The sequence below is a fragment of the Oncorhynchus mykiss genome, chromosome 7, assembly GCF_013265735.2.
Source record: "Oncorhynchus mykiss isolate Arlee chromosome 7, USDA_OmykA_1.1, whole genome shotgun sequence".
NCBI classification, from domain to species: Eukaryota; Metazoa; Chordata; class Actinopteri; order Salmoniformes; family Salmonidae; genus Oncorhynchus; species Oncorhynchus mykiss.
This window is the reverse complement of record NC_048571.1, coordinates 77,119,744-77,145,722: the sequence shown is the minus strand read 5'-3', so window position 1 is coordinate 77,145,722 and position 25,979 is coordinate 77,119,744. Positions and strand designations below refer to the sequence as shown.

General features: G+C 40.3%; 1 protein-coding gene across 1 annotated transcript; it reads left to right on the top strand.

Annotated features, from left to right (window-relative positions):
* On the top strand, positions 1 to 24,112 carry si:ch73-267c23.10 (serine incorporator 3). Its single transcript, XM_021610640.2, has 12 exons — positions 1 to 336; positions 3,025 to 3,369; positions 3,539 to 4,726; positions 9,829 to 9,990; positions 12,751 to 12,944; positions 16,212 to 16,291; positions 16,569 to 16,706; positions 18,694 to 18,863; positions 21,071 to 21,161; positions 21,535 to 21,736; positions 22,648 to 22,875; positions 23,430 to 24,112. The coding sequence occupies exons 3-12, from the start codon at positions 4,688 to 4,690 to the stop codon at positions 23,566 to 23,568; spliced, it is 1,443 nt and encodes a 480-aa protein (XP_021466315.2). The 5' UTR covers positions 1 to 336; positions 3,025 to 3,369; positions 3,539 to 4,687; the 3' UTR covers positions 23,569 to 24,112.
* The last annotated feature ends 1,867 nt before the right edge of the window (positions 24,113 to 25,979 follow it).

Sequence of the window (25,979 nt, the reverse complement as noted above, 5' to 3'; positions counted from 1 at the left end):
TACTTCTTTAGTGTTGCTGATCATATGCTGGTGGGGGCAATAGCCTACGATCGAATGCGGGAACCAACAGACTGCATGCTTCAAGTATTGTTGCGCTTACAGCCGCATGCACTTGTAGCCTGCATATCAACTGGGAATAGGCTATTTGAAGTTGAAAATTACAGTTGATTCCTGTCGTTGATAGTTCTTAGAAACGAAATGGATGCCAATCCATCCTTCTCGCTGGCATGTCTTTACAGAAGCGATCCAATTTATTCCCTCTGTGCCTCAGATTTAATGACCGCTTCTCAAACTGTGAACAATAATTTCATAAAGGAACAGAAGCAACTTATGAAGGTAACGTTCTGCTTTTTATTGTTATTTTGTATTTTCAAATCTTCCTTCCGATTCGCTTGTTTGAATATAACCCACATATTTAGATTTATGTTTAATCTTATAAATGTATAGCATACAATTGTAGGCTATCTTTTACTGGGCTTGTATATTTTACAAGTAAAAATAAAAAATAAATAGCCTATTCATGTTCCTGTAAGCATATATTCACTTTTCATTGAAAGTTAGAAGCATCACGTGACTTTTAATAATTCCAGTTACTGCTCTGTTAACTTTGTAAATAATTGTCTAGGCAGTGAGACTAGATGGTGACTTATTCATTTTCAGCTTAACCCTTTACACTCGTGGGAATTAGCCAATATGGATAGGGCTAAATTGAAATGTTTCTTACAGAAGAAATATGAAAAGCTTTTGGATAACAATGTTATCAATTGAAAGGGAACAGTTTGGAGATTATGGGGAAATTATTAGACCAAAGGTGAGGACACAACAGTTCACCTGACACAAACAGAATCCAAACATTACACTGTTGATTTTATATGCAGTTTACATTTACTTTACTTTTTGCTTCATTTGTTGATAGTGAAATCTGAAAATACTCTGGATACACTTAGTAGCATGATAAGTATATTCCTGGAAAATGTGGGCTAGGCAAGAGTTTGAGTGAGAGGACTAACTCATGTCTCTGTGGCCACAAACCTGTGTGTGCACAGTTCCTAAGTAATTTCAATGCACTTTTATGACTCAAATAAGAGTTTTCAACTGCAGTGCATTCGGAAAATATTCAGACCTCTTGACTTTTTCCACATTTTGTTACATTACAGTCCTTATGTAAGTTGTTTTTTATACATTTGCAAAATATTTTTTTTTTTGCTTTGTCATTATGGGGTATGTCTAGATTTATAAAGCAATAACTGTTTTTAGAATTTTATACATGAGCAAATGTATTAAAAATAAAAAATAAAAAATATCACATTTACATAACTATTCAGACCCTTTACTCAGTACTTTGTTGAAGCACTGTTGACAGCGATTACTCCCTCGAGTCTTCTTGGGTATGACGCTACAAGCTTGGCACACCTGTATTTGGGGACTTTCTCCCATTCTTCTCTGCAGATCCTCTCAAGCTCTGTCAGGTTGGATGGGACCGTTGCTGCACAGCTATTGTCAGGTCTCTCCAGGGATGTTCAATTGGGTTCAAGTCCAGGCTCTGGCTGGGCCACTCAAGAACATTCAGAGACTTGTCCCGAAGCCACTCCTTTGTTGTCTTGGCTGTGTGCTTAGGGTTGTTGTCTAGTCTGAGGTCCTGAACGCACTGGAGCAGGTTTTCATCAAGGATCTCTCTGTACTTTGCTCCGTTCATCTTTCCCTCGATCCTGACTAGTCTCCCAGTCCCTGCCGCTGAAAAACATCCCCAAAGCATGATTCTGCCACCACCACGCTTCACCGTAGGGATGGTGCCAGGTTTCCTCCAGACGTGACGCTTGGCATTCAGGCCAAAGAGTTCAATCTTAGTTTCCTTCATTCATTCATTTAGCTCTCCCAGCTGTGCTGTTGAGGAACTAGAGCAAGCACACTCTTCATTATTTTGTCTCGAACACAACCCTGCATCCCAGCAATCACACAGTTACTCTTGTTGTTTACACAATCCAAAAACGTCCATTATAAATCGCAATATGGGTCAAGTGTGCATCAGTTGATAGGTTGTTCTATTGCAGGGTATGCCATATCATCTTGTAACTGTACATCAAACATAGTGATCATAAACGTTGACACTGCGTATGGCAAGAGTTTTATGGTATGGAAATGTGAAGTGCGTTTCATCTTTCAAAATACTGTACATAGTCCTCTTCAATAAGCATTTCCTTCACTCAGACAACACAAAAGTGGCCCAATTAGCGTGAGGGATGGGGGCAACTTCTTGTTGCAAGAGGTGCTCAAGTTCATAACTGCTGTCAGTCAAAACCCATACAGCGCTGTGAAGCACAGATCAGAGTTCTAATGTCATGTATAGCATGTTACTGTACAGCAATTGCTCTCCAATTCAGGTGTTTATCAGTGCCCAAATTGGCCATGTTCAACCCGTACACGGTTACGAGTGTAAAGGGCTACCAGAATGTTTCGTAAAAGTTCAAACATGGTTACATTTCATTTCAATTTTGGTCATATTCTAGGAACGTTCTCCAACTGGTTCGATATTGGGAATGTTCCCAAATAGTTCAGAGAACGTTAAGAAAACTTTTCATAAAAAAAACACGAGAACTTTAACGTTCAGAGAACATTCTAAGAATGTTATTTAAGAACATACATTCTGTTCTCAGCATCAACAAAACTCCCTCTAACTCCCTCTATCCTGTATTTTGTTAAGTTATTTCAGGTGTGTTGGTCGCGCCCCCTTATTGGCCACATCCACATCTGAGTTCTTGTTTCCTTTGATATTGTGGTCTGTTTGAAAATACTAAAATTACCAGCTTTGTAAAAAAAAAACATGGCACGCTAGCTCCATCCTGGTGGTGCAGTGGACTAATTCCATGGATAGAGAACAGACGATTTATAGGTTTGAATCTGAACTGACACGATAAAGAACAAATATCTCATGCACTTGCTCAACAGATCAAATGACACTGCTACTTGTGTCCATTCCAACATGGCCATTTAGTGACTTCCTCCCTTGCTGTCTCTCTTTCTCAGACTCTGAAGAGGCTGGAGCAGCAGCAGCTTACCTGCATGCGTCAGCTGAACGAGGAGCAGAGGACCTTTTCCTTCATCATGAACAAGAGGCTAAGCCAGAGGGGCGCTACGAGGCCTCAAACGCTCCCCTCCACCTCAGTCTCCTCTTCCATCGTCCCTCTGTCCATTAGGGGGTCCCGGTCTGCCACGGCTGCTCTTGCCACCTGCAATGGGGCCAACAGAGTTGGCAGTGCCAAGAGCACCAACAGCAGAGTCAAGTTTGAGCAGTCTTCTTCCAGCCTCTTGCCGTGGGCAGTGAAATTACAGAAGAAGAGTATGGAGATGCAGGACAGAGAGGCAAGGGAGGTGAGCACTGTGACTGGTCCTCTGTTCCAAATCCTGACCTGACCATGAGCTGCATTACTCTGAGTGACCACTGTAATGGTTACCGAAAATTACCTTTCTTTCTGTAAAGGTGACCTTTTTGCTTGGATGAGAAATATCTGTTTTGTTAATGACTTCTCTCTTTTATTAGGTTTTGAAGGAGTATGGGGCCTCGGCTGGTCAAAGGTGTTGTTGTGAATGTGGTCACACCAGGGAGCTGTTGGACAGGAGACTGAGTTGTCCAGCCATATTACAGAGGCATCACTCTTGATTCTGCTACAGTATGGGGTGTTATGGACGTACGATACAGTATATTGCTACAGGGGGGTGCGAGAGTTTCTCCTGAACATCATCTACCTACTTGTACTGGATCGATATAGCTACCTTATTTCTTGGAGGTTATGCCATGCCAATGGATATCTGGACAGCATTTTACGTGACCGATAACTGAGTAACACTGTACGTCATGACCGATAAATGAGTAACACTGTACGTCTTGACAGCTTCATAATAAGTTACCTGAACTATGTCAACATGTCATTACAGTACATGAAAAATGACACTGCCTTGTCACTTGACATTCAGTGACATAAGATGCCTTTACATCTTTTGACATTTGTTATGTCATGTTTATGACCATAATATGACACTGTTATGATGTGCAGTTCAAATAAAGTGTTACCAAGGTACATTCTGTGTTCACCTATATAACTTGTTTCCTGAAGATGACAACATAATATGTATATATTGTTTTTGTTTTTTTCATGGGAAGTTGAATGCCAAGTTTTATTTTTTTATCAAAATGTAAATTAGATCTGACTGTTACTCAAAGGAATATGTTCATAATGTTTTTTTTAAATTGATGACATATTTTTGTGTGTGTAGTTTACTAAATAAACTGTAAACTGTAGCTTATACTGTATGTTGAGGTTGGAATTCAAACATTTGATTTTAGACCAATGACAGCATTAATAAGAGATGAAACCGATTGGACCGTAGCAGCAACATTGTATCGACTGTACTTATCTGAAAGTAGTGACATCATCCTGTGTGACGCATTGGGAAACAACCTTCAACGGAAGGAAATCACAGAAGATTGCCTACAGTTGAGGACTTAGTCTAGCAATCGCTTGTACAGCGCTACAACAAAATCATTTATTTAAAATATTTAGTATTTTCAAAAGTTGTTACTCAAATTGTATCTACACTGAGAGTCCAGGACAGAAAAGTAACGTGTACCGTTCCAGGAAGAAAACCACTAAAGAGATTGAGTGCAATCTTGTGCCGAAATCAGAACATTATGGGAGGTGTCTTTGGGGCCTTTTCTGTCGCAAGCTGGGTAAGGTGCTTCTCGTATATCATCACGACCATATTTGTGAACAAGAACCAGGTTGACATGTATGAAAGAATGGCTGAGTATCCCAGGCAAGTGCAGCTGAGGTGAGCTCATACAATGTTGGCAGGATCAGTGGTGGAAAAAGTACCCAATTAGCATACTTGAATAAAAGTTAAAATACCCTAACAGAAAAAGTTGAACGTCGCCCAATAAAATACTAACGTTACTTGAGTAAAAGTAAAAAATGATTTGGTTTTAAATATATTTAAGTATCAAAAGTAAAAGTATAAATAATTTCAAATTCTTTATTAAGCAAACCAGACGGCACACTCAAGACATAATTCACAAACAAATAATTTTTGTTTAGTGAGTCCGCCAGATCAGAGGCAGTAGGATGACCGGTATGGGGGGGTGATGAGTGCCAGAATTAAGCCTCGTGATGCCTCTCACCAAGTTACCTAACGTTTTCCTTGTGCTGTAAAATACTGCCATGAATTAACATGGACTGTCAATGGAGACAATAATTTTTCTAATACCCTGACTACACCGAGGGCTTTGCAAAATAAATTTAGGAATCTATGTTATTCAACTATTGCACCCACACTGCTGGAGGTTGCCAAGGGCTAAAATAGAAGTCATTCCTATTTCTGACGCAGATGCGCTGCATGTCCTGCCTGCATTTCAGGTAAAATAGCAACCTAATGTTTATATCCCAGGACAAATTAGCTAGCAATAGCAAGCTAGCTAAATAGGACAAATTAGCTAGCAAGTGCAAGCTAACTAGTTAAATTGGCATAAATATTTAATGCTTTTCGACCTGTCCCCAAATTAATATAATTGGTTCAGTTTGATTTCATATTTTAACATGTGTGTCGTGATCACGTTTGGTGTAGGGGGACAAAATACACGATGGCGCACGCGCGCAGCCGGTTTGGGTTCCATGTAAGGCGTCAAACTGCGTTCATGTCACGTGACGCCTCTACTTTTGTTACACGTCATGTGTTTGTCTAGTTTATCATTAAAGATCTCACCATGAACACCTTACAAACGTCGTCATGTAAAAAAATATTTTTCATTGCTAGAGTAATCTAATCAATTTAATTTGTCGATTTAGCTAAAATAGGCATATCACCTCAATACAAAAATTATTAGGCTAGTTGATATTGCAGCCAACCACCATTACTGTATAAATATTATTATTTCTCACATCAATACAGACACTAGGGCTTCTTTGTTGGAGGTAGCCTAAGTCTCTAGTGGCACATTCAAAACAACTCGAATCTCTGACTTCCGACTTCAGTGCGTTCAAGACAACTGGGAGCTTAGACTGATCAAAATAGTTTTGAACGGTCATCCAACTCGCAATTAAAATTCAGAAACTCTGGCTTCTTTCTCTGACCTGAAAATAACTGATGTCATGATTTGACCTCGTTTTTCCCCCCGAGTTCCCAGTTTAACAGACATAATCACTGTCATCATGAAATCCTTAGGCTATATGCCTGGATATTTTTAAAAAATGCCTTCCTAACCATCTTAAATAAACATGCCCCATTCAAGAAATGTAGAACCAGGAACAGATATAGCCCTTGGTTCTCCCCAGACCTGACTGCCCTTAACCAACACAAAAACATCCTATGGCGTTCTGAATTAGCATCGAACAGCCCCCGTGATATGCAGATCTTCAGGGAAGCTAGAAACCATTATACACAGGCAGTTAGAAAAGCCAAGGCTAGCTTTTTCAAGCAGAAATTTGCTTCCTGCAACACTAACTCAAAAAAGTTCTGGGACACTGTAAAGTCCATGGAGAATAAGAACACCTCCTCCCAGCTGCCCACTGCACTGAAGATAGGAAACACTGTCACCACTGATAAATCCACCATAATTGAGAATTTCAATAAGCATTTTTCTACGGCTGGCCATGCTTTCCACCTGGCTACTCCTACCCCGGTCAACAGCACTGCACCCCCCACAACAACTCGCCCAAGCCTTCCCCATTTCTCCTTCTCCCAAATCTGCTCAGCTGATGTTCTGAATGAGCTGCAAAATCTGGACCCCTACAAATCAGCCGGGCTAGACAATCTGGACCCTTTCTTTCTAAAATTATCTGCCAAAATTGTTGCCACCCCTATTACTAGCCTGTTCAACCTCTCTTTCGTGTTGTCTGAGATTCCCAAAGATTGGAAAGCATGTGCGGTCATCCCCCTCTTCAAAGGGGGGGACACTCTTGACCCAAACTGCTACAGACCTATATCTATCCTACCGTGCCTTTCTAAGGTCTTCGAAAGCCAAGTCAACAAACAGATTACCGACCATTTCGAATCTCACCATACCTTCTCTGCTATGCAATCTGGTTTCAGAGCTGGTCATGGGTGCACCTCAGCCACGCTCAAGGTCCTAAATGATATCTTAACCGCCATCGATAAGAAACATTACTGTGTAGCCGTATTCATTGATCTGGCCAAGGCTTTCGACTCTGTCAATCACCACATCCTCATCGGCAGACTCGACAGCCTTGGTTTCTCAAATGATTGCCTCGCCTGGTTCACCAACTACTTCTCTGATAGAGTTCAGTGTGTCAAATCGGAGGGTCTGCTGTCCGGACCTCTGGCAGTCTCTATGGGGGTGCCACAGGGTTCAATTCTTGGACCGACTCTCTTCTCTGTATACATCAATGAGGTCGCTCTTGCTGCTGGTGAGTCTCTGATCCACCTCTACGCAGACGACACCATTCTGTATACTTCTGGCCCTTCTTTGGACACTGTGTTAACAACCCTCCAGGCAAGCTTCAATGCCATACAACTCTCCTTCCGTGGCCTCCAATTGCTCTTAAATACAAGTAAAACTAAATGCATGCTCTTCAACCGATCGCTACCTGTACCTACCAGCCTGTCCAACATTACTACTCTGGACGGCTCTGACTTAGAATACGTGGACAACTACAAATACTTAGGTGTCTGGTTAGACTGTAAACTCTCCTTCCAGACCCATATCAAACATCTCCAATCCAAAGTTAAATCTAGAATTGGCTTCCTATTTCGCAACAAAGCATCCTTCACTCATGCTGCCAAACATACCCTTGTAAAACTGACCATCCTACCAATCCTCGACTTTGGCGATGTCATTTACAAAATAGCCTCCAATACCCTACTCAACAAATTGGATGCAGTCTATCACAGTGCAATCCATTTTGTCACCAAAGCCCCATATACTACCCACCATTGCGACCTGTACGCTCTCGTTGGCTGGCCCTCGCTTCATACTCGTCGCCAAACCCACTGGCTCCATGTCATCTACAAGACCCTGCTAGGTAAAGTCCCCCCTTATCTCAGCTCGCTGGTCACCATTGCATCTCCCACCTGTAGCACACGCTCCAGCTGGTATATCTCTCTAGTCACCCCCAAAACCAATTCTTTCTTTGGCCGCCTCTCCTTCCAGTTCTCTGCTGCCAATGACTGGAACGAACTACAAAAATCTCTGAAACTGGAAACACTTATCTCCCTCACTAGCTTTAAGCACCAACTGTCAGAGCAGCTCACAGATTACTGCACCTGTACATAGTCCACCTATAATTTAGCCCAAACAACTACCTCTTTCCCTACTGTATTTAATTAATTTATTTATTTTGCTCCTTTGCACCCCATTATTTTTATTTCTACTTTGCACATTCTCCCATTGCAAATCTACCATTCCAGTGTTTTACTTGCTATATTGTATTTACTTTGCCACCATGGCCTTTTTGCCTTTACCTCCCTTATCTCACCTCATTTGCTCACATCGTATATAGACTTGTTTATACTGTATTATTGACTGTATGTTTGTTTTACTCCATGTGTAACTCTGTTGTTGTATGTGTCGAACTGCTTTGCTTTATCTTGGCCAGGTCGCAATTGTAAATGAGAACTTGTTCTCAACTTGCCTACCTGGTTAAATAAAGGTGAAATAAAAATAAATAAATAAAAAATACATTTATGTGGAGATGTCTTATGGTTAAAACCAGGGGATGAATTGAGGGGGTATGTGAGGATATAGGCCTAACCCTTGTTATAGAAATGGTCAAAAAGCAAATGCTACCCCTTGTTTGTGTAACAGTATAGCTTCCGTCCCTCTCCTCGCCCCTACCTGGGCTCGAACCAGGGACTCTCTGCACACATCAACAACTGCCTTTCATTGTTACCCATTGCTCCACAAAAGCTGCGCCGTGGCAGAGCAAGGGTAACAACTACTTCAAGGTCTCAGATCGATTGAAATGCTATTAGAGTGCACCCTGCCTGACTAGGATCCTGACTTTTCCTCATGTTATATTTGTTACCAATTAGGATAATTAATCACTAGTTAACTACACATGGTTGATGATATTACTAGTTTATCTAGCGTGTCCTGCGTTGCATATAATCGATGCGGTGCACATTCGCGAAAAAGGACTGTCGTTGCTCCAACGTGTACCTAACCATAAACATCAATGCCTTTCTTAAAATCAATACACAAGTATACATTTTTAAACCTGCATATTTAGTTAATATTGCCTGCTAACATGCATTTCTTTTAACTAGGGAAATTGTGTCACTTCTCTTGCAACACAGTGTTTTTTGTCATATAGCCCAGGGCCTCGAGCAAAATATCAGATTGTAACAACAAGAGGACAAAAGAGCGTTGGTCCTCTTTTGGGCACAGCTCAGTGATAAGTTATACAGCTGTTCTTTGTCTCAGGCCCAGGTAATAAGTGTTGGCCAAGGCCAATATGCTATACTACCCATAAAACCCACACCACAACTACCACAACCACTACACAACCAACACCACCAATTAAAAATATATATATATATTAGCATTTGAGGGAGTTGACAAGTTTGTCCTCAGATTTTAGACCTCTCAGAGAAGATGAAGCACATTTCTCAGACAGGGCAATTTGAAATAAATCTCAAAATATATATATTTTTTGATTGGGTTGTTTTGATTGCGTTTGAATTCAGTTCCTATCTACTACCACATTGCTGCAAGTGCCAATACTAAGGTTAATCAGTCTGCATCGACTGGCTTGTCCCTAACTGACTTAATATGTTTCAGGAACGTTTGGCAATGGTTTTTCCCTATCTCTTTCCCTCTAGGTGCCGTGTCTCTGTAGCAGTGCGACATGCTTGCTGTGCAGGTGCTGTCCCCAGAGCAAGAACTCCACGGTGACGCGAGTCATCTACGCCTTCATCCTGTTGCTAGGGACCATTATAGCCTGCATCATGCTGTCACCGGGAGTGGACAAGCAGCTAAAAAAGGTACGAGGCGTACCAATCAATGTGTTTTTTCAATATACATACTACCGTACTTCTGTCATCGAAAAAACCTTGGTTTCATGCATGTTCACATCAGAAGCCTCCTCCCTAAGTTTGTTTTACTCACTGCTTTAGCACACTCCGCCAACCCTGATGTCCTTGCCGTGTTTGAATCCTGGCTTAGGAAGGCCACCAAAAATTATGAGATTTCTATACCCAACTACAACATTTTCCGTCAAGATAGAACTGCCAAAGGGGGAGGAGTTAGCTTGATGCCCTGATCCACCTCTACGCAGACAACACCATTCTGTATACATCTGGCCCTTCTTTGGACACTGTGTTAACTAACCTCCAAACAAGCTTCAATGCCATACAACTCTCCTTCCATGGCCTCCAACTGCTCTTAAACGCTAATAAAATCAAATGCATGCTTTTCAACCGTTCGCTGCCCGCAGACCCGCCCGCCCGACCAGCATCAAAACTCTGGACGGTTCTGACCTAGAATATGTGGATAACTACAAATACCTAGGTGTTTGGCTAGACTGTAAACTCTCCTTCCAGACTCATATCAAACATCTCCAATCCAAAATCAAATCTAGAATTGGCTTTCTATTTCGCAACAAATCCTCCTTCACTCACGCCGCCAAACTTTCCCTAGTAAAACTGACTATCCCACCGATCCTCAACTTCGGCGATGTCATCTACAAAATAGTTTCAATTCTCTACTCAGCAAACTGGATGCAGTCTATCACAGTGCCATCCGTTTTGTCCGTTTTGTAACATTAGATTTGATTGGGCAACATTTCATTCCGAAAATCAGTTTATTTTCTCTCACTTCAGCTCATGTAATGGCCGCCATTAATGTCAACAAGTGTTGTGTTGTTTTTTTGTTATTGGTTGCGTCATATTACTGTTCGTTCAAATCTAATTTGATTTGTCACATGCACCGAATACAACAATGCATGCTTCGAAATGTGTTCGGCGGAGTACGCATCCGAGAAGTTCCCTCCGTGCTCCGTTTTGCGTACTTTGATTTGGACTCATGCTCCGACACTCCCGTGCTCCAGATTGCGTGCTCGGAGTGCGCAAGTATGCATATTGAGAAACACCCAGTGTGTGTGTGTGCATGAGATGATGAGCCATGATGTGTCATAGTAGATGTTTGTGTACATGGTAAATGGTTGCTTTAGTAATGCTTGAATACCTGGGGAGGCTATTGGTGGGAAGGGTTAAGTCACACAAAGTATAGAACAGTAGGGGTCTACAGAGATACAACTTACTGCATATTGAGGCTGCATTAACATTGCAACTCTGTGTATACTGTCATTCTACATTTAAAAATGTACATATACAGGTAACTGACAAAATAACAGAAACACCAACATAGTGTTTTAAGGGCGTTGAGCCACCAGAGCTGCCAGAACAGCTTCAGTGCACCTTGGCATAGATTCTACAAGTGTCCGGGAACTCTGTTGGAGGGATGCGACACCCTTCTTCCACAATAAATTACATAATTTGGTGTTTTTTTGATGGTGATGGAAAACGCTGTCTCAGGCGCCGCTCCAGAATCTCCCATAACTGTTCAATTGGGTTGAGATCTGGTGACTGAGACACACAAACCCTTTACACCCTCTATGCTCCCTCTTTCAAAGTCACTGAGATATCTTCTTCTAGTCATGGTAGCCACAATAATGGGCTGCCCAGCATTTTTTATACATGACCCTAAGCATGATGGGATGTTTTAATTTCTTAATTAACTCAGGAACCACACCTGTGTGGAAGCACATGCTTTCAATTGACTTTGTCTCCCTCATTTACTCATGTTTCCTTTATTTTTGCAGTTACCTGGGAACGTTGAATGACTTTATGACCATGTTAATTTCGTCAACAAAAATAATTACAAAAATAGATTTTTCCGTGGCAGTTGCCGTGACAATAACTGACTAAATAAATCCAGAAAAAAACTATAGCTAATCAAAGAAAAAAATAATTCATGTTGAGCCACATCGGCCTGCATTTTACATCCATAAGCCCCCGTTCTTTTGGACAACAATGTGGCTGCAGCATCTGGAACGTTGATAACAATGGCAATGATGCGACCCAGTGAAGGAAATGCAAAATACTACTGTACTTTGCAGCACCATCTGGTGATTGTGCTTCTCTCTCTCGTCTGTTTTTTTATGTAACGTGTAATATCTATGTAGGCTGAATTAGGAATTTACATGGCCAGATAATTCTTCTGTCATTTATTATTATTATTATTATTGCATATGTTTGTCATATTTCTGCGTTGGGAAGAGAATAGGATGTTATGCAGAAAAATATATAGGTAAGACAAGGCTGTGTTTGTTTGTGCTCATGGAAGTCAGTTATTTATGTTCACTATACAAATATGATGGAACTAAAATGAAAGGGCATTTAGTTGATAAAAAATGTCCCACTGTTTTCATCATTTTGACAATAACTACACTAAATCATTATTCAAATGACAAATGTGACTAAGTCTTAGTCATTTTGACTATAATATAATTAAGACTTAACTAAATGAGCACTGTTGTATGAATGGTTATAATACTGTATGTGAAAAGTTGACTTTTGTGGTACAGTCTCTCATGATAGTAGCCAACTTGTTGTTGACCAAAGTGAAAATGTTAGGTTATTGAATACAGAATCGCACAGCTAGACTATAATAATGCTGTCTACTCTGTACAGTAGATTAGACTGGCCCGAATGGTTTGTGAGAATGTCTATCTGTGCCTGTAGATTCCTGGGTTCTGTGAAGACGGAGCAGGCTCTTCTATCCCAGGAATTCATGCCAACATGAACTGTGAGATCTTTGTGGGCTATAAAGCCGTGTACCGGGTGTGCTTCGGCATGAGCATGTGTTTCCTGGTGTTCGCTCTGATTATGATCAACGTCAAGAACAGCCGAGACCCACGCTCTGCCATCCACAACGGGTAACCACCCATCACATGATGCACCCCCTAAAAAAAATACATGAAAAAATAAAAAAGTAAAGGCCTAGATGTAATCATATTTATTACTACACCAACTTTGACTTAAAAGTCAGTATTAAGGTGAATAGCCTTTATTATTATTATTAACTGAAAATGTACACTGCTTGTAACTTAACTAATGTCATAATGAGGTACTGGTAAGACAACCTTGTTTGTTGACTATTTTCTGTCATACAGTATGACTATCACACTGCTACAGCCACTGTCACAACAACTATTGGCAATATTAATAAAATAATCTCTTACACAACAGGTCACTGAGCTAACGTGCTTTAGGCCACCGTGCCTCTCTGAAACAGAGGAGAATAACTGCAGTATAATTTTTAGTAACAGCAATACATCATAAGCCTATTCATATACAATGCATTTGGAAAGTATTCTGACCCCTTTCCTTTTTTCACATTTTGTTACGTTAGGTACAGTTAGGGATGCACAATATATTGGTGAGCATATCGGAATTGGACGATATTGGCAAAAAACGGCAACATCTGCATCAGCCCGATGTCTAGTTTAACGCCGATATGCAAAACCGATGTCAAAGCTGACGTGCATACCTATATAACGTAGGTAGATGACGTGCATACCTACATAACATAGGTAGATGACGTGCATACCTATATAACGTAGGTAGATGACGTGCATACCTATATACCATAGGTAGATGACGTGCAAACCTATATAACATAGGTAGATGACGTGCATACCTTTATAATGTAGGTAGATGACGTGCATACCTTTATAACGTAGGTAGATGACGTGCATACCTATATACCATAGGTAGATGACGTGCATACCTATATACCATAGGTAGATGATGTTTATACCTATATACCATAGGGAGATGATGTTTATACCTATATACCATAGGTAGATGATGTGTATACCTATATACCATAGGGAGATGACGTGCATACCTTTATACCATAGGTAGATGACGTGCATACCTTTATACCATAGGTAGATGACGTGCATACCTATATAACATAGGTAGATGACGTGCATACCTATATACCATAGGTAGATGACGGTAGATGACGTGCATACCTATATACCATAGGTAGATGACGTACATACCTATATACCATAGGTAGATGATGTGTATACCTATATACCATAGGTAGATGACGTACATACCTATATACCATAGGTAGATGACGTGTATATACCATAGGTAGATGACGTGTATATAACGTAGGTAGATGACGTGTATATAACATAGGTAGATGATGTGTATACCTATATACCATAGGTAGATGATGTACATACCTATATACCATAGGTAGATGATGTGTATACCTATATACCATAGGTAGATGACGTACATACCTATATACCATAGGTAGATGACGTGTATATACCATAGGTAGATGACGTGTATATAACGTAGGTAGATGACGTGTATATAACATAGGTAGATGACGTGCATACCTATATAGCGTAGGTAGATTATGTAATGACGCCACGAAAAATACAGCGCTACACAGAACAAAAGCAGAAAAATACAGCGCTACACAGAACAAAAGCAGAAAGATACTAAGCGCTACACTTTCAACAACTAAACAAGTTCAAGTCGAGCTGTCACTTGAAAAAGTAAGAACATTTCAGCGAGACAACTCAAAGGCCAAACCCATTAACGCCAAGATAATAGAATTCATTGCCCTTTGACAATCAACCGTCCTCCGTCGTGGATGATGTTGGCTTTCACCGACTCATCGAGCCCCGGTACACACTATTTTTCAGATGTTGTCCTACCGGAGTTACACAGTATTGTTGACACTCACATCCATGAGCTACTGCTATTAGCTTCCCAACTAACATTTGGACCAGCGATGTCAGCCACATGAGTATGCTGAGTCTGACCGCACAGTGGGTCGACGAGGATTTTGTTCTGAGGAAAGCCGTATTGCATGCTCAAGAATGTGCTCTTTCTCACACCGCTGCTGCCATTTCAGTGGCATTTGAGAACATGTTTGAAACTTGGAAACATGAACACTCCTAGCTCCATTCGAACAACTGTCTCGAGAAATAAGCTAATCAACTGAGTCGGCAGCAGATGTGATACCCTCTGTCATGGCATTGAAACGCCTGCTCAACAAAACTGCCGACACAGACCGTCTGGTTGAAACTTACATAAGTACTCAAGGCTTTGAACAAGCTATTCGGTGGCATTACCTCTGAGCCTCTTTACTGTGTCACCACCATGCTCGATGCCAGGTACAAGTACCGCTACTTTGATGCAGACAAGAAACAGGGTTTACGTGAAATGTTACAGACATGGCTGGACAAGATGGAAACGGACACAGTGATTGTCCGTGGCCTCTCTTCCTCAGTGCGCACTGACAGCTGAAACTTCACTGCTTGACATGTATGATGAAATCCTGGTTGAGAAAGAAACGGCTGAACAAATGAACAACAAAACAGCACAGCAAGTAAGTGAAAGAAATAGGTTTTGATTATGTTTACTAGTAATGGGGACATACGTAAATGCCAACAAAATACATTTTGGGTCAGTGTGGTGTGTGTGTAACCTTTATTTAACTCGGCAAGTCAGTTAAGAACAATTTCTTATTTACAATGACGGCCTACCCTGGCCAAACCCAGCCGATGCTGGGCCAATTGTGCACTGGCCTATGGGACTCCCAATCACGACCGGATGTGATACAGCCTGGATTCGAACCAGGGACTATTGTGACGCCTCTTGCACTGAGATGCAGTGCCTTAAGAATGCTTAAAAGGCCGCTAAAATTGTAAATATCGGTAACGGTACTGTTTTTTCGGCAAGGAAAATATTGGATATCGGTATCGGCCAAAAATAACATTGGTGCATCCCTAGTTACAGCCTTATTCTAAAATGGATTTTTTTTAAATTTCCCCCTCATCAATCTACACACAATACCGCATAATGGCAAAGCAATAACAGGTTTTCAGACATGTACATCATAAGCCTATTCATGTATATTTACTAGGTATAACCATGCAACAAAATAACCATGTAATATGTGCATTTTGAAAAATGCTGATACTGTCAATATATATTATTTTGTATTTTATCTGTACACCACATCAAGAGTGGCATTATTGAAAGATCATACAATTATTTTTTTTATTTCATAGTTATTTTCCATACTTTTTATAATGATTCATGAAGTCTATCAAAACATTATCAAAAGGGATTCAGTTGACGAATGACTTCCTTCCCCCATGCAGGTTTTGGTTTTTTAAGATTGCCACCATGGTTGCAGTGACAGTCGGTGCCTTTTATATCCCTGAGGGGCCTTTCACTCACCGTAAGATTGACCCAATTTAAATAAAGAATTTGTCATAATACTTGTCTATTTATTATGATTTATTGATGTAGCACTTGACCATGCACAATCCGCATAAACATTAGTGATATACTTTTAATTGTTGATATTACAATTTATTGGATTATTAAGACAATTCATTGTTGATACACGCAATTAATAATTGAATTAGTTGTAATTGTAATATACTAGTAACTTTATACTTAGCAGTGCTTGTGGATATTTGTGATACGATGATGGTCTCTTTGTGTGTGTGCAGTGTGGTTCGTGGTGGGTACCTGTGGGGCGTTCTTCTTCATCCTGATCCAGCTGGTTCTGCTGGTGGATTTTGCCCACTCCTGGAATGAGTCCTGGGTGGATAACATGGAGAGTGGGAACTCCAGGGGCTGGTATGCAGGTGAGTCTGCCTGACCCTCTGCTAAGGAAGTCAAATCAAATCCAACTTTATATTAAATCCACTTACAATCGCAACACACGTAGTTAGCAGTCAAACAATACAACAAAGGAGAAAAAAAAGGGCAGAATAAAAGAGCATCAACACACAAGTGTTTATGATTGGCTAAATCATTTTGCTGATTAGAGATGCTGATGTGATGTTTTATTTGAAGTTGTTGGGGCTGTATTCTAGACCTAAGGAAAGCTTTTGATACTGTTAACCATAATGTTCTCATCACAAAACTGTCCAAGTTTAACTTTTACCCCAATGCCTTGAGATGGATGAAATCATACCTTGAAGGAAGAACTCAGTGTGTCAGAGTGAGCAATAAGCTGTGGCCCACTCTCAGCTATGATGTGGGCGTGCCCCAAGGGTCAATACTGGCACCCCTCCTGTTAATTCTATACATTAATGATCTGCCTTCTGCCTGTACTGGGTCTGAAGTTCAAATGTATGCAGATGATACAGTGATATACAGTACCAGTCAAAAGTTTGGACACACCTACTCATTCAAGTGTTGTTCTTAATTTTTTACTATTTTCTACATTGTGGAATAATAGTGAAGATGTCAAAACTATGAAATAACACATATGGAATCATTTAGTAACCAACAAAGTGTTAAACAAATCAAAATATATTTTAGATTCTTCAAAGTAGCCACTTGCCTTGATGACAGCTTTGCTTTTCTAACTGTCTTGAAAAAGTTCCCACATATGCTGAGCACTTGTTGGCTGCTTTTCCTTCACCCCGGATGCAACTCATCTCAAACCATCTCAATTGGGTTTTTGTGGAGGCCAGGTCATCTGATGCAGCACTCCATCATTCTCCTTGTTGCTTTTATGTATTTTGTTTTGTTGCTTTTTTGTGCTATATCTCTGTCTGCGTGCTACGTGTTGCTTGTCCTATGTTGCTCTATGTGCATGCTACTTGTTGCTTGGTAAATGTTCCTCTGTCTGCGTGCTACGTGTTGCTTGTCCTATGTTGCTCTATGTGCATGCTACTTGTTGCTTGGTAAATGTTCCTCTGTCTGCGTGCTACGTGTTGCTTGGCTTATGTTTCTCCGTCTGCGTGCTACATGTTGCTCGTCCTATGTTCCTCTGTCTGCGTGCTACGTGTTGCTTGTCCTATGTTCCTCTGTCTGCGTGCTACGTGTTGCTTGTCCTATGTGCCTCTGTCTGCGTGCTATGTGTTGCTTGTCCTATGTTTCTCTGTCTGCGTGCTACGTGTTGCTTGTCCTATGTTCCTCTGTCTGCGTGCTTACGTGTTGCTTGTCCTATGTTGCTCTGTCTGCGTGCTACATGTTGCTTGTCCTATGTTTTTCTGTCTGCGTGCTACGTGTTGCTTGTCCTATGTTTCTCTGTCTGTGTGCTAAGTGTTGCCTATCCTATATTTTCCTGTCTGCGTGCTACGTGTTGCTTGTCCTATGTTCCTCTGTCTGCGTGCTATGTGTTGCTTGTCCTATGTTCCTCTGTCTGCTTGCTACATGCTGCTTGTCCTATGTTTCTCTGTCTGCGTGCTAAGTGTTGCTTGTCCTATGTTTCCCTGTCTGCGTGCTACGTGTTGCTTGTCCTATGTTGCTCTGCATGTGCTCACTGCTCATTGTTTGTCTGTATTGTTATTGTAATAGTTTTTAATAACTTGCCCAGTAACTGCGGTTGAAAATTAGCCGCTGCTAAAACCCGCACTTTTACGGAAACGTTGATTCAAGTGCACTCTACCTGTAAAAATTTAATAAACTCAAACTCAAGTCCTGTTTTAGCAAGTATTCACTTGGTACTTTTTAGTAAAGTATGTGATATCAACTCAAGCAGGTAAATACATGGTGAACTGTATCATAAGGTCAGGTGTCAATATTGCTGACACTATATAATGCTCTATGACAGAATCTGTCCTGCTTTATAAAAACAATGCAACTAGAATCTGATTCTCTCTATCCTCTTCTGTCCAGCCTTACTCGCTGTAACTGGACTCAACTACATCATGTCATTTATCGCCGTTGTCCTGATGTACCTGTTCTACACTCAGTCAAAGGGCTGTCTGCTCAACAAGTTCTTCATCAGCTTCAACATGATTCTCTGTGCTGTAGCCTCTGTCGTGTCCATCCTGCCCAGAGTACAGGTAAGCCCTCATTCGGTGTTCATTAAACGCTCATTTAACGTTCATATTCATCATTTCATTTGTAGGTCAGTTTTTAGCATTTGCCCTTGTAGTGGTTAAGGTTAGCATTTGGGGAGCGTAGGCTGAACCTTTATCTGCTAAATGTTTATGGTATGCTTTTGACATTTAACTTTAATCATGAGTGTGACCCACCTGTGTATTGATTTCCTGGTGACTGCTGAGGTTAACAGTGACGCCTCGGGGATAAGGATTGAAAGACAAGTCTTAAAAGACTTGTGTTTAAGAACAGATTCAGGCCCTAATTATAACATGTGTCTACCAGTGGGTGGCGGCTGGTGACTTCTGTATATTTATTCCTTGGAGGATTTTGAATCCATCCTCCCTTTCCTACCTGGAGAAACCTCCACTGATGCCTACTCAGATGTCACTTTCATCATGTTTTTGATTTATTTAATATATATATAAAACATTTTTTTACAGCTTTTCTGCTACATTTACATACATTTTACATATGCATTTTACATATACACTACTGTTCAAAAGTTTGTGGTCACTTAGAAATGTCCTTGGTTTTGAAAGAAAAGCAATTTTTTGTCCATTAAAATAACATCAAATTGATCAGAAATACTTAATGTTGTAATGTTGTAAATGACTATTGTAGCTGGAAACGGCTGATTTTCTTTATGGAATATCTACATTGTCGTACAGAGGCCCATTATCATCAACCATCACTCCTGTGTTCCAATGGCACGTTGTGTTTATCATTTTAAAAGGCTAATTGATCATTAGAAAACCCTTTTTCAATTATGTTAGCACAGCTGAAAACTGTTGTCCTGATTAAAGAAGCAATAAAACTGGCCTTCTTTAGACAAGTTGAGTATCTGAAGCATCAGCATTTGTGGGTTCGATTGCAGGCTCAAAATGGCCAGAAACAAATAACTTTCTTCTGAAACTCGTCAGTCTATTCTTGTTCTGAGAAATTCCATGTGAGAAAATGCCAAGAAACTGAAGATCTCGTACAATGCTGTGTCCTACTCCCTTCACAGAACAGTGCAAACTGTCTCTAACCAGAATAGAAAGAGGAGTGGGAGGCCCCGGACAAGTACATTAGAATGCCTAGTTTGAAAAACAGACGCCTCACAAACCCTTAACTGGCAGCTTCATTAAATAGTACCCACAAAACACCAGTCTCAACGTCAACAGTGAAGAGGCGACGGGATGCTGGCCTTCTAGATAGAGTTCCTCTGTCCAGTGTCTGTGTTATTTTGCCCATCTTAATCTTTTCTTTTTTTGGCCAGTCTATGTTTTTTTTTCTTTGCAACTCTGCTTAGAAGGCCAGCATCCCGGAGTTACCTCTTCACTGTTGATGTTGAGACTGGTGTTTTGTGGGTACTATTTAATGAAGCTGCCAGTTAAGGACTTGTGAGGCGTCTGTTTCTCAAACTAAACACTCTAATGTAGTTGTCCTCTTGCTCAGTTGTGCACCGGGGCCTCCCACTCCTTTTTGTATTGGAATCTGTATAATTATAATCTGTATAAAGACAAAAAGGCCATTTTTGTACAAAGGATGAGCCTTTCTTAATAATCTACTGGAGAATTATTTGGGGTTTAAGTATAATTTATGTATGAGTGAAGCTTTTAGTGAGGTGTTTAAAGATTTAATATTTAATAATTTTAGCCCCCCAAACTCATAATCATTATATAAATAGGCATGTTTAATTTTGTCTGGCTTAGCATTCCAAATAAAATGTTTTTTTTTTTTTGCTCATATGATTTAAAAATGTTTAGTCTGGAGTAGGCAGTGCCATTAGTAAGTAAGTGAACAGTGATAGGACCAAAGAGTTAATCAATGTGATTTTTCCATAAATTGACAATGTCATTATGTTCAAGTTTCAACGTTTATTTGCCACGTGCACAGTATACAACAGGTGTAAAACAGTACTGTGAAATCCTTTCTCGAGAGCTCTTTCCCAACAATGCAGTGATATTAATATAGAGAAGAGTTTCCCAAACGCGGTCCTGGGGCCTCTCAGGGGTCCCTAGTACTATACAGCTGAATCTGCTGTGTGGTACAAGGGCAAAAACCAAAACCTGCCCCAGGACCATGTTTGGGAAACCCTGATATCGATCATAATAAAATCATGGAAGAAAATAAACACGTTTTTGGAATCCGTTTGTAAATCACAGTTTTGTTTAATTATTTTTAGAAATTCCAGCCCCGATCCGGTCTACTCCAGTCCTCCTTCATGACTATGTACACCATGTATCTGACCTGGTCGGCCATGACCAACGAGCCTGGTAAGAGACACTGTTATAGCTGCTACCCCAACAGCATCCTTTACCTGTTCATCTATTGTTCATTATTCATTCATACTTAATTAACCAATAGTTTAAATGCTTCTCTATATGACTAATTACTGGGTACTATCAAATAAATTCTCAATTACAAACACGTACTTGCTTAAACTCTACATTGCCCAAGCAAATTGTAAATTCACCTGTTCAGCTCGAGTGAAAGTGAAAAATCACCACCCCCTCTCATGGATTAATGATATGATTATGCTTTACAACTCATTAAAATATATCTATAAAAATGAAAGGGAGAAAAATTTGATCTCAAAGTCTTACATTTTTTCCCCTGTTGGGCAACCACCCCCTGGGCCCCCTTTAGACCGTACATGCAACCCCAGCCTGCTGAGCATCTTCCAGCAGACACTGGTGCCCACACTGGCCCCACTGGAGATCGAGAACCAGACGACTGTGGTGATCATCGGCAATGAAGAGCCCATCCTCTCCTCCCCCTATCTGCAGTGGTGGGACACCCAGAGCATTGTGGGATTGACCATCTTCATCCTCTGCATCCTCTATTCCAGGTGTGATTGGTCAGCAAGGCAGACTTGTGTACAGCTACAGCACATCGTGGTTTGGGGAATATAAGTCATGTGCATTTGTCGGTCCCTCACAGTATTAGTGGATGTGGTGACTCCCTCATTCACATAATTAGAATTTCAGTTTGCAGTTTGAGCACTCTGAAAGCGCTAATGCAATCCACTTTGGTTATATTTTATTAAAGCATTACAATAATTAGAAATACTTATAAATGCTTAACCATGCTTATTGTTAGATTCTAAATAAACAGAGTAAAACAGACAACTAGGAAAAGCTCAAACCAAGTTTGTTCTCCCAATGCGTCGGACAGCTGAACAGACAAAAACACATTTACACAAGAACTGGTATTTAAACCTTCCTCGTATGGTGAGACAGCCAATACATCTCTGTTGCTTGGCAGGAAGTTAAGTGATATGGGTAATAAACTGTTCCTTCATGTGACCTGACCTGACCTGACCTCAGCCCCCATTCCTCACTAATCCAGAGCTATCCAGTCTTATCAGTGAACAAAACCATGTGACTGCCTTTTCATTTACTCAGTAACATTCCAAGCTCCTGGCTCATATCCAACCTCCATTGACCCCACCATATACATTCCTCCTACAGATAACCATTAACGTCTGGTGTAGCAAGTATTTCAAATTACAACCCAACAACTGAAACCAGACTGTTGCCCTTCTCATTTCCATATGATACCTAATATCTAACAATAACATGTTCTGACAGAATGTTAACTCTCTGCATTCCCCACTCTCCCTCAGTAACATGAATAAGGATATTTCATATTTAAAGTTAGTCAGAACCCATCATTATAAATGCTTTACATGTTATGTTATAATTGCTAATGAAATTATAGTGCCTATTATAATGCCTATAAATGTGTACTTCCTTGCAGCATCCGCTCGTCCAACACCAGCCAGGTGAACAAGTTAACCATGGCCTCTAACGACACAGTGATCCAGGAGGAGAGTAAAGCAGGCACCCCGGACGAGGAGGGAGGGACGGGACCCAGGCGTGTGGAGGATAACGAGAGGGACACGGTCCAGTACAGCTATTTCTTCTTCCACTTCATGCTCTTCCTCGCTTCGCTCTACATCATGATGACTCTCACCAACTGGTACAGGTCAGTATGGCCAAACTACACAGATGACCAACGTTGTGAAATGCTGTGTCTGAAAACATTACTAGCTGTCAAGTCTTTGCTTCCTCCGTCCTTGTTTCCTTAATTCCCTTTGAGGATTTGGTCTTGGTACACCTTGGAGAGGATCCAAGGTTCCTCACTCTGAGAACCTCCTCCAATGAGCTTTGAAGGTAATTGAGAAAATAAGGACAGAGGGAGCAAGGATTTGACAGCTAGTGACATTTTCAGACAGGGCCATGTTGTCAAGCTTCCACATTTTGAGGTGAAGTTGAATCCCATTGTGTTCGTCAAAAATAGGGAGGAACCACAATGTTTTGACACTAAAGAGGAAATAACATTAATTACACATTGTGTTCTTTTATAGTTCAACATTTTATATTTCAATGGAGACCGCTCCATCTCTCTAAAATGAAAGTGACCACAAAGCAACGCTGCAACGCAATACTTCTTCCATGGATATTTCTCTTACAGATTCACATCGTAACAATTGTTCAGATATGACTATATATACAAATCTTCTTTTTTTCCCCATACAGTCCTGATGCAGACTACAATGCCATGACCAGCAAGTGGCCGGCGGTTTGGGTGAAGATCTCCTCCAGTTGGGTATGCCTTACCCTCTATACCTGGACCGTGGTCGCCCCGATGATACTCACCAACCGGGACTTTAGCTGAGAACAGTTCCACCAACGCAGTATTTTCTTTTCACTTTCCTTATTGTGATTCCTGATTTAGTAAAAAAAAAAAAAAAAAAAAAAAGAAAGTGTGTTTTACATAGACATTGACCACATGGCTTAGATTTCAAATGATTTCCTGTCAAAATGACCTGTTTTGTTTTGTGTATTAGATGTTGATGGGTTCTCATTAAAAAATCTCTTTAGTTAGCCTTTTAGATGCATTAGAAGAAATAGATTCACATATGAACCTGGTGTTAAATCGCTAACCTTGTTGGTGCATTTGAAGATTGACAGATGTGTTTTTTGGTCAATTTTGTGCAATTAGGGACCAAATCGTGTATTGATGGTTGACCTTTATGTCACAGGAACAGTTTTACATGTTCCTTGTTTTTGTTGTACATTCTCTCAATGTACATTCATCTTTGACTGACTAACATTCCAAACCAACTATAAGAATGTAAGATCCTTTATCTCTTGAGTAAATATACACTGAGTATACCAAACATTAGGAACACCTTCCTAATACTAATACTAATACCTTCCCCCCCCTCCCCCCCCCCTTTTGGACTCAGAACAGCCTCAATTTGTTGGGGCATGGACTCTACAAGGTTTTGAAAGCGTTGTGTTGTGACAAGGTAGGGGTGGTATACAGAAGATAGCCCTATTTGGTAAAATACCAAGTCCATATTTTGGCAAGAACAGCTGAATTTAGCAAAGAGAAATGACAGTCCATCATTACTTTAAGACATGAAGGTCAGTCAATCCAAAAATGTCAAGAACTTTGCAGTTGCAAAAACTATCAAGCGCTATAATGAAACTGTCTCTCATGAGGAGTGCCACAGGAAAGGATGACGCAGAGTTACCTCTGCTGCAGAGGATAAGTTCATTAGAGTTGCCAGCCTCAGAAATTGGCAATTAACTGCACCTCAGATTGTAGCCCAAATAAATGATTTACAGAGTTCAAGTAACAGACACAAATCAACATCAAGTGTTCAGAGGAGACTGTGAATCAGGCCATTATGGTCAAATTGCTGCAAAGAAACCGCTACTAAAGGACACCAATAATAAGGAGAGACTTGCTTGGGCCAAGAAATATGAGCAATCGACATTTGACGGGTGGAAATCTGTCCTTTGGTCTGATGAGTCCAAATTTGAGATTTTCGGTTCCAACCGACTGGTACTGTATATTTAGCACTTACAATTACATATATATTGACTACGTCAGATTAATTGCTTCATATGAGTTGAATTATTTGTTTTAAAGAATTGATTATGTCATGACTGTCCACAAGAATCCAAATAGGTCAGATCAGGTTTGCAATGAATAACTTAAATCAGACCCCCTCTCACCCGCAGTGAGTGGGAAGGAAAGAACTAGGGGGATTAACAACTCATGACCTGTTGTCAATCAAGGAGAGAAGATTCAGGTCCCTCTCCAAATTCACCAAAGGAATGTGCCTTTTTTTTCAAGAGACTTTTCCAGATGAAACTCTAACACGTTCAAATATCAAATACTGGAACAATATTTCTAACATATAACTTGGGAATGTTCACTTTGTTATTTTGTGATGTCATTCAAATTGTTATAAAGGAAATAATGTAACTTGGAAAGTATACCCACTGCATATATGACGTGTCCATCCTATGTGTTGTGCATGTAATATGAAAAATGATGAAAGTATTTCTGTTAAAAGAGGGATTTGATTTTTAGGAGCCATTAGAGATCGTTGTTTTACATAAACTTTGCAGTGACAGTGACAAGTCATGCATTCATAAGTAAGGCTCAGATTTTTGCAGATGCAGGAGGTTACGACTGTTCAGAATGATGATATGATACAAGGTTATGATTAATAAGTTGACTGTTTATAGATGTGATAGGTAAAGACCTTTTAGAGTTTAATTCAGGAGATGGTAACTCTTTAAACAACCGCTCTTGTGGTGCCTCAGATCCTAATGAGTTAATTGTTACATGATTAATTTAATCGGGTAACAATTAAACATAGTTAGTTAGATAAATTAGATTAGATAAATAAGTCTTCCGATTAATGTTAAAGTCAAGTCAGGACAATTTCCTTTACTGTTATATTTAAGTCGCTTAGTATGAGACTAGGTGACATGATGTTCAGTAATTGTTTTGCTTCCACTTACAGTATGTCCTCAGTTCCGTATTACAGACGCTTATTTAGTTATAGCCAATTCTGTTCAGTAGTAATTGAGTTTGCATAGGTTTATCCTAACATGATTTAATAGTGTAGTAAGCTGCCATCCCCTTTCCAATGCCTTTCATACTGTATTTGTAAATTGTGTATTATGAATCTTTGAATTGAGAGCAACATGAAAGTGTAGCTATCAGTGTTTGTGGATTGCTTTCCAAAAACATCTATTTCAACAATCTACTTCAAGTGTTTA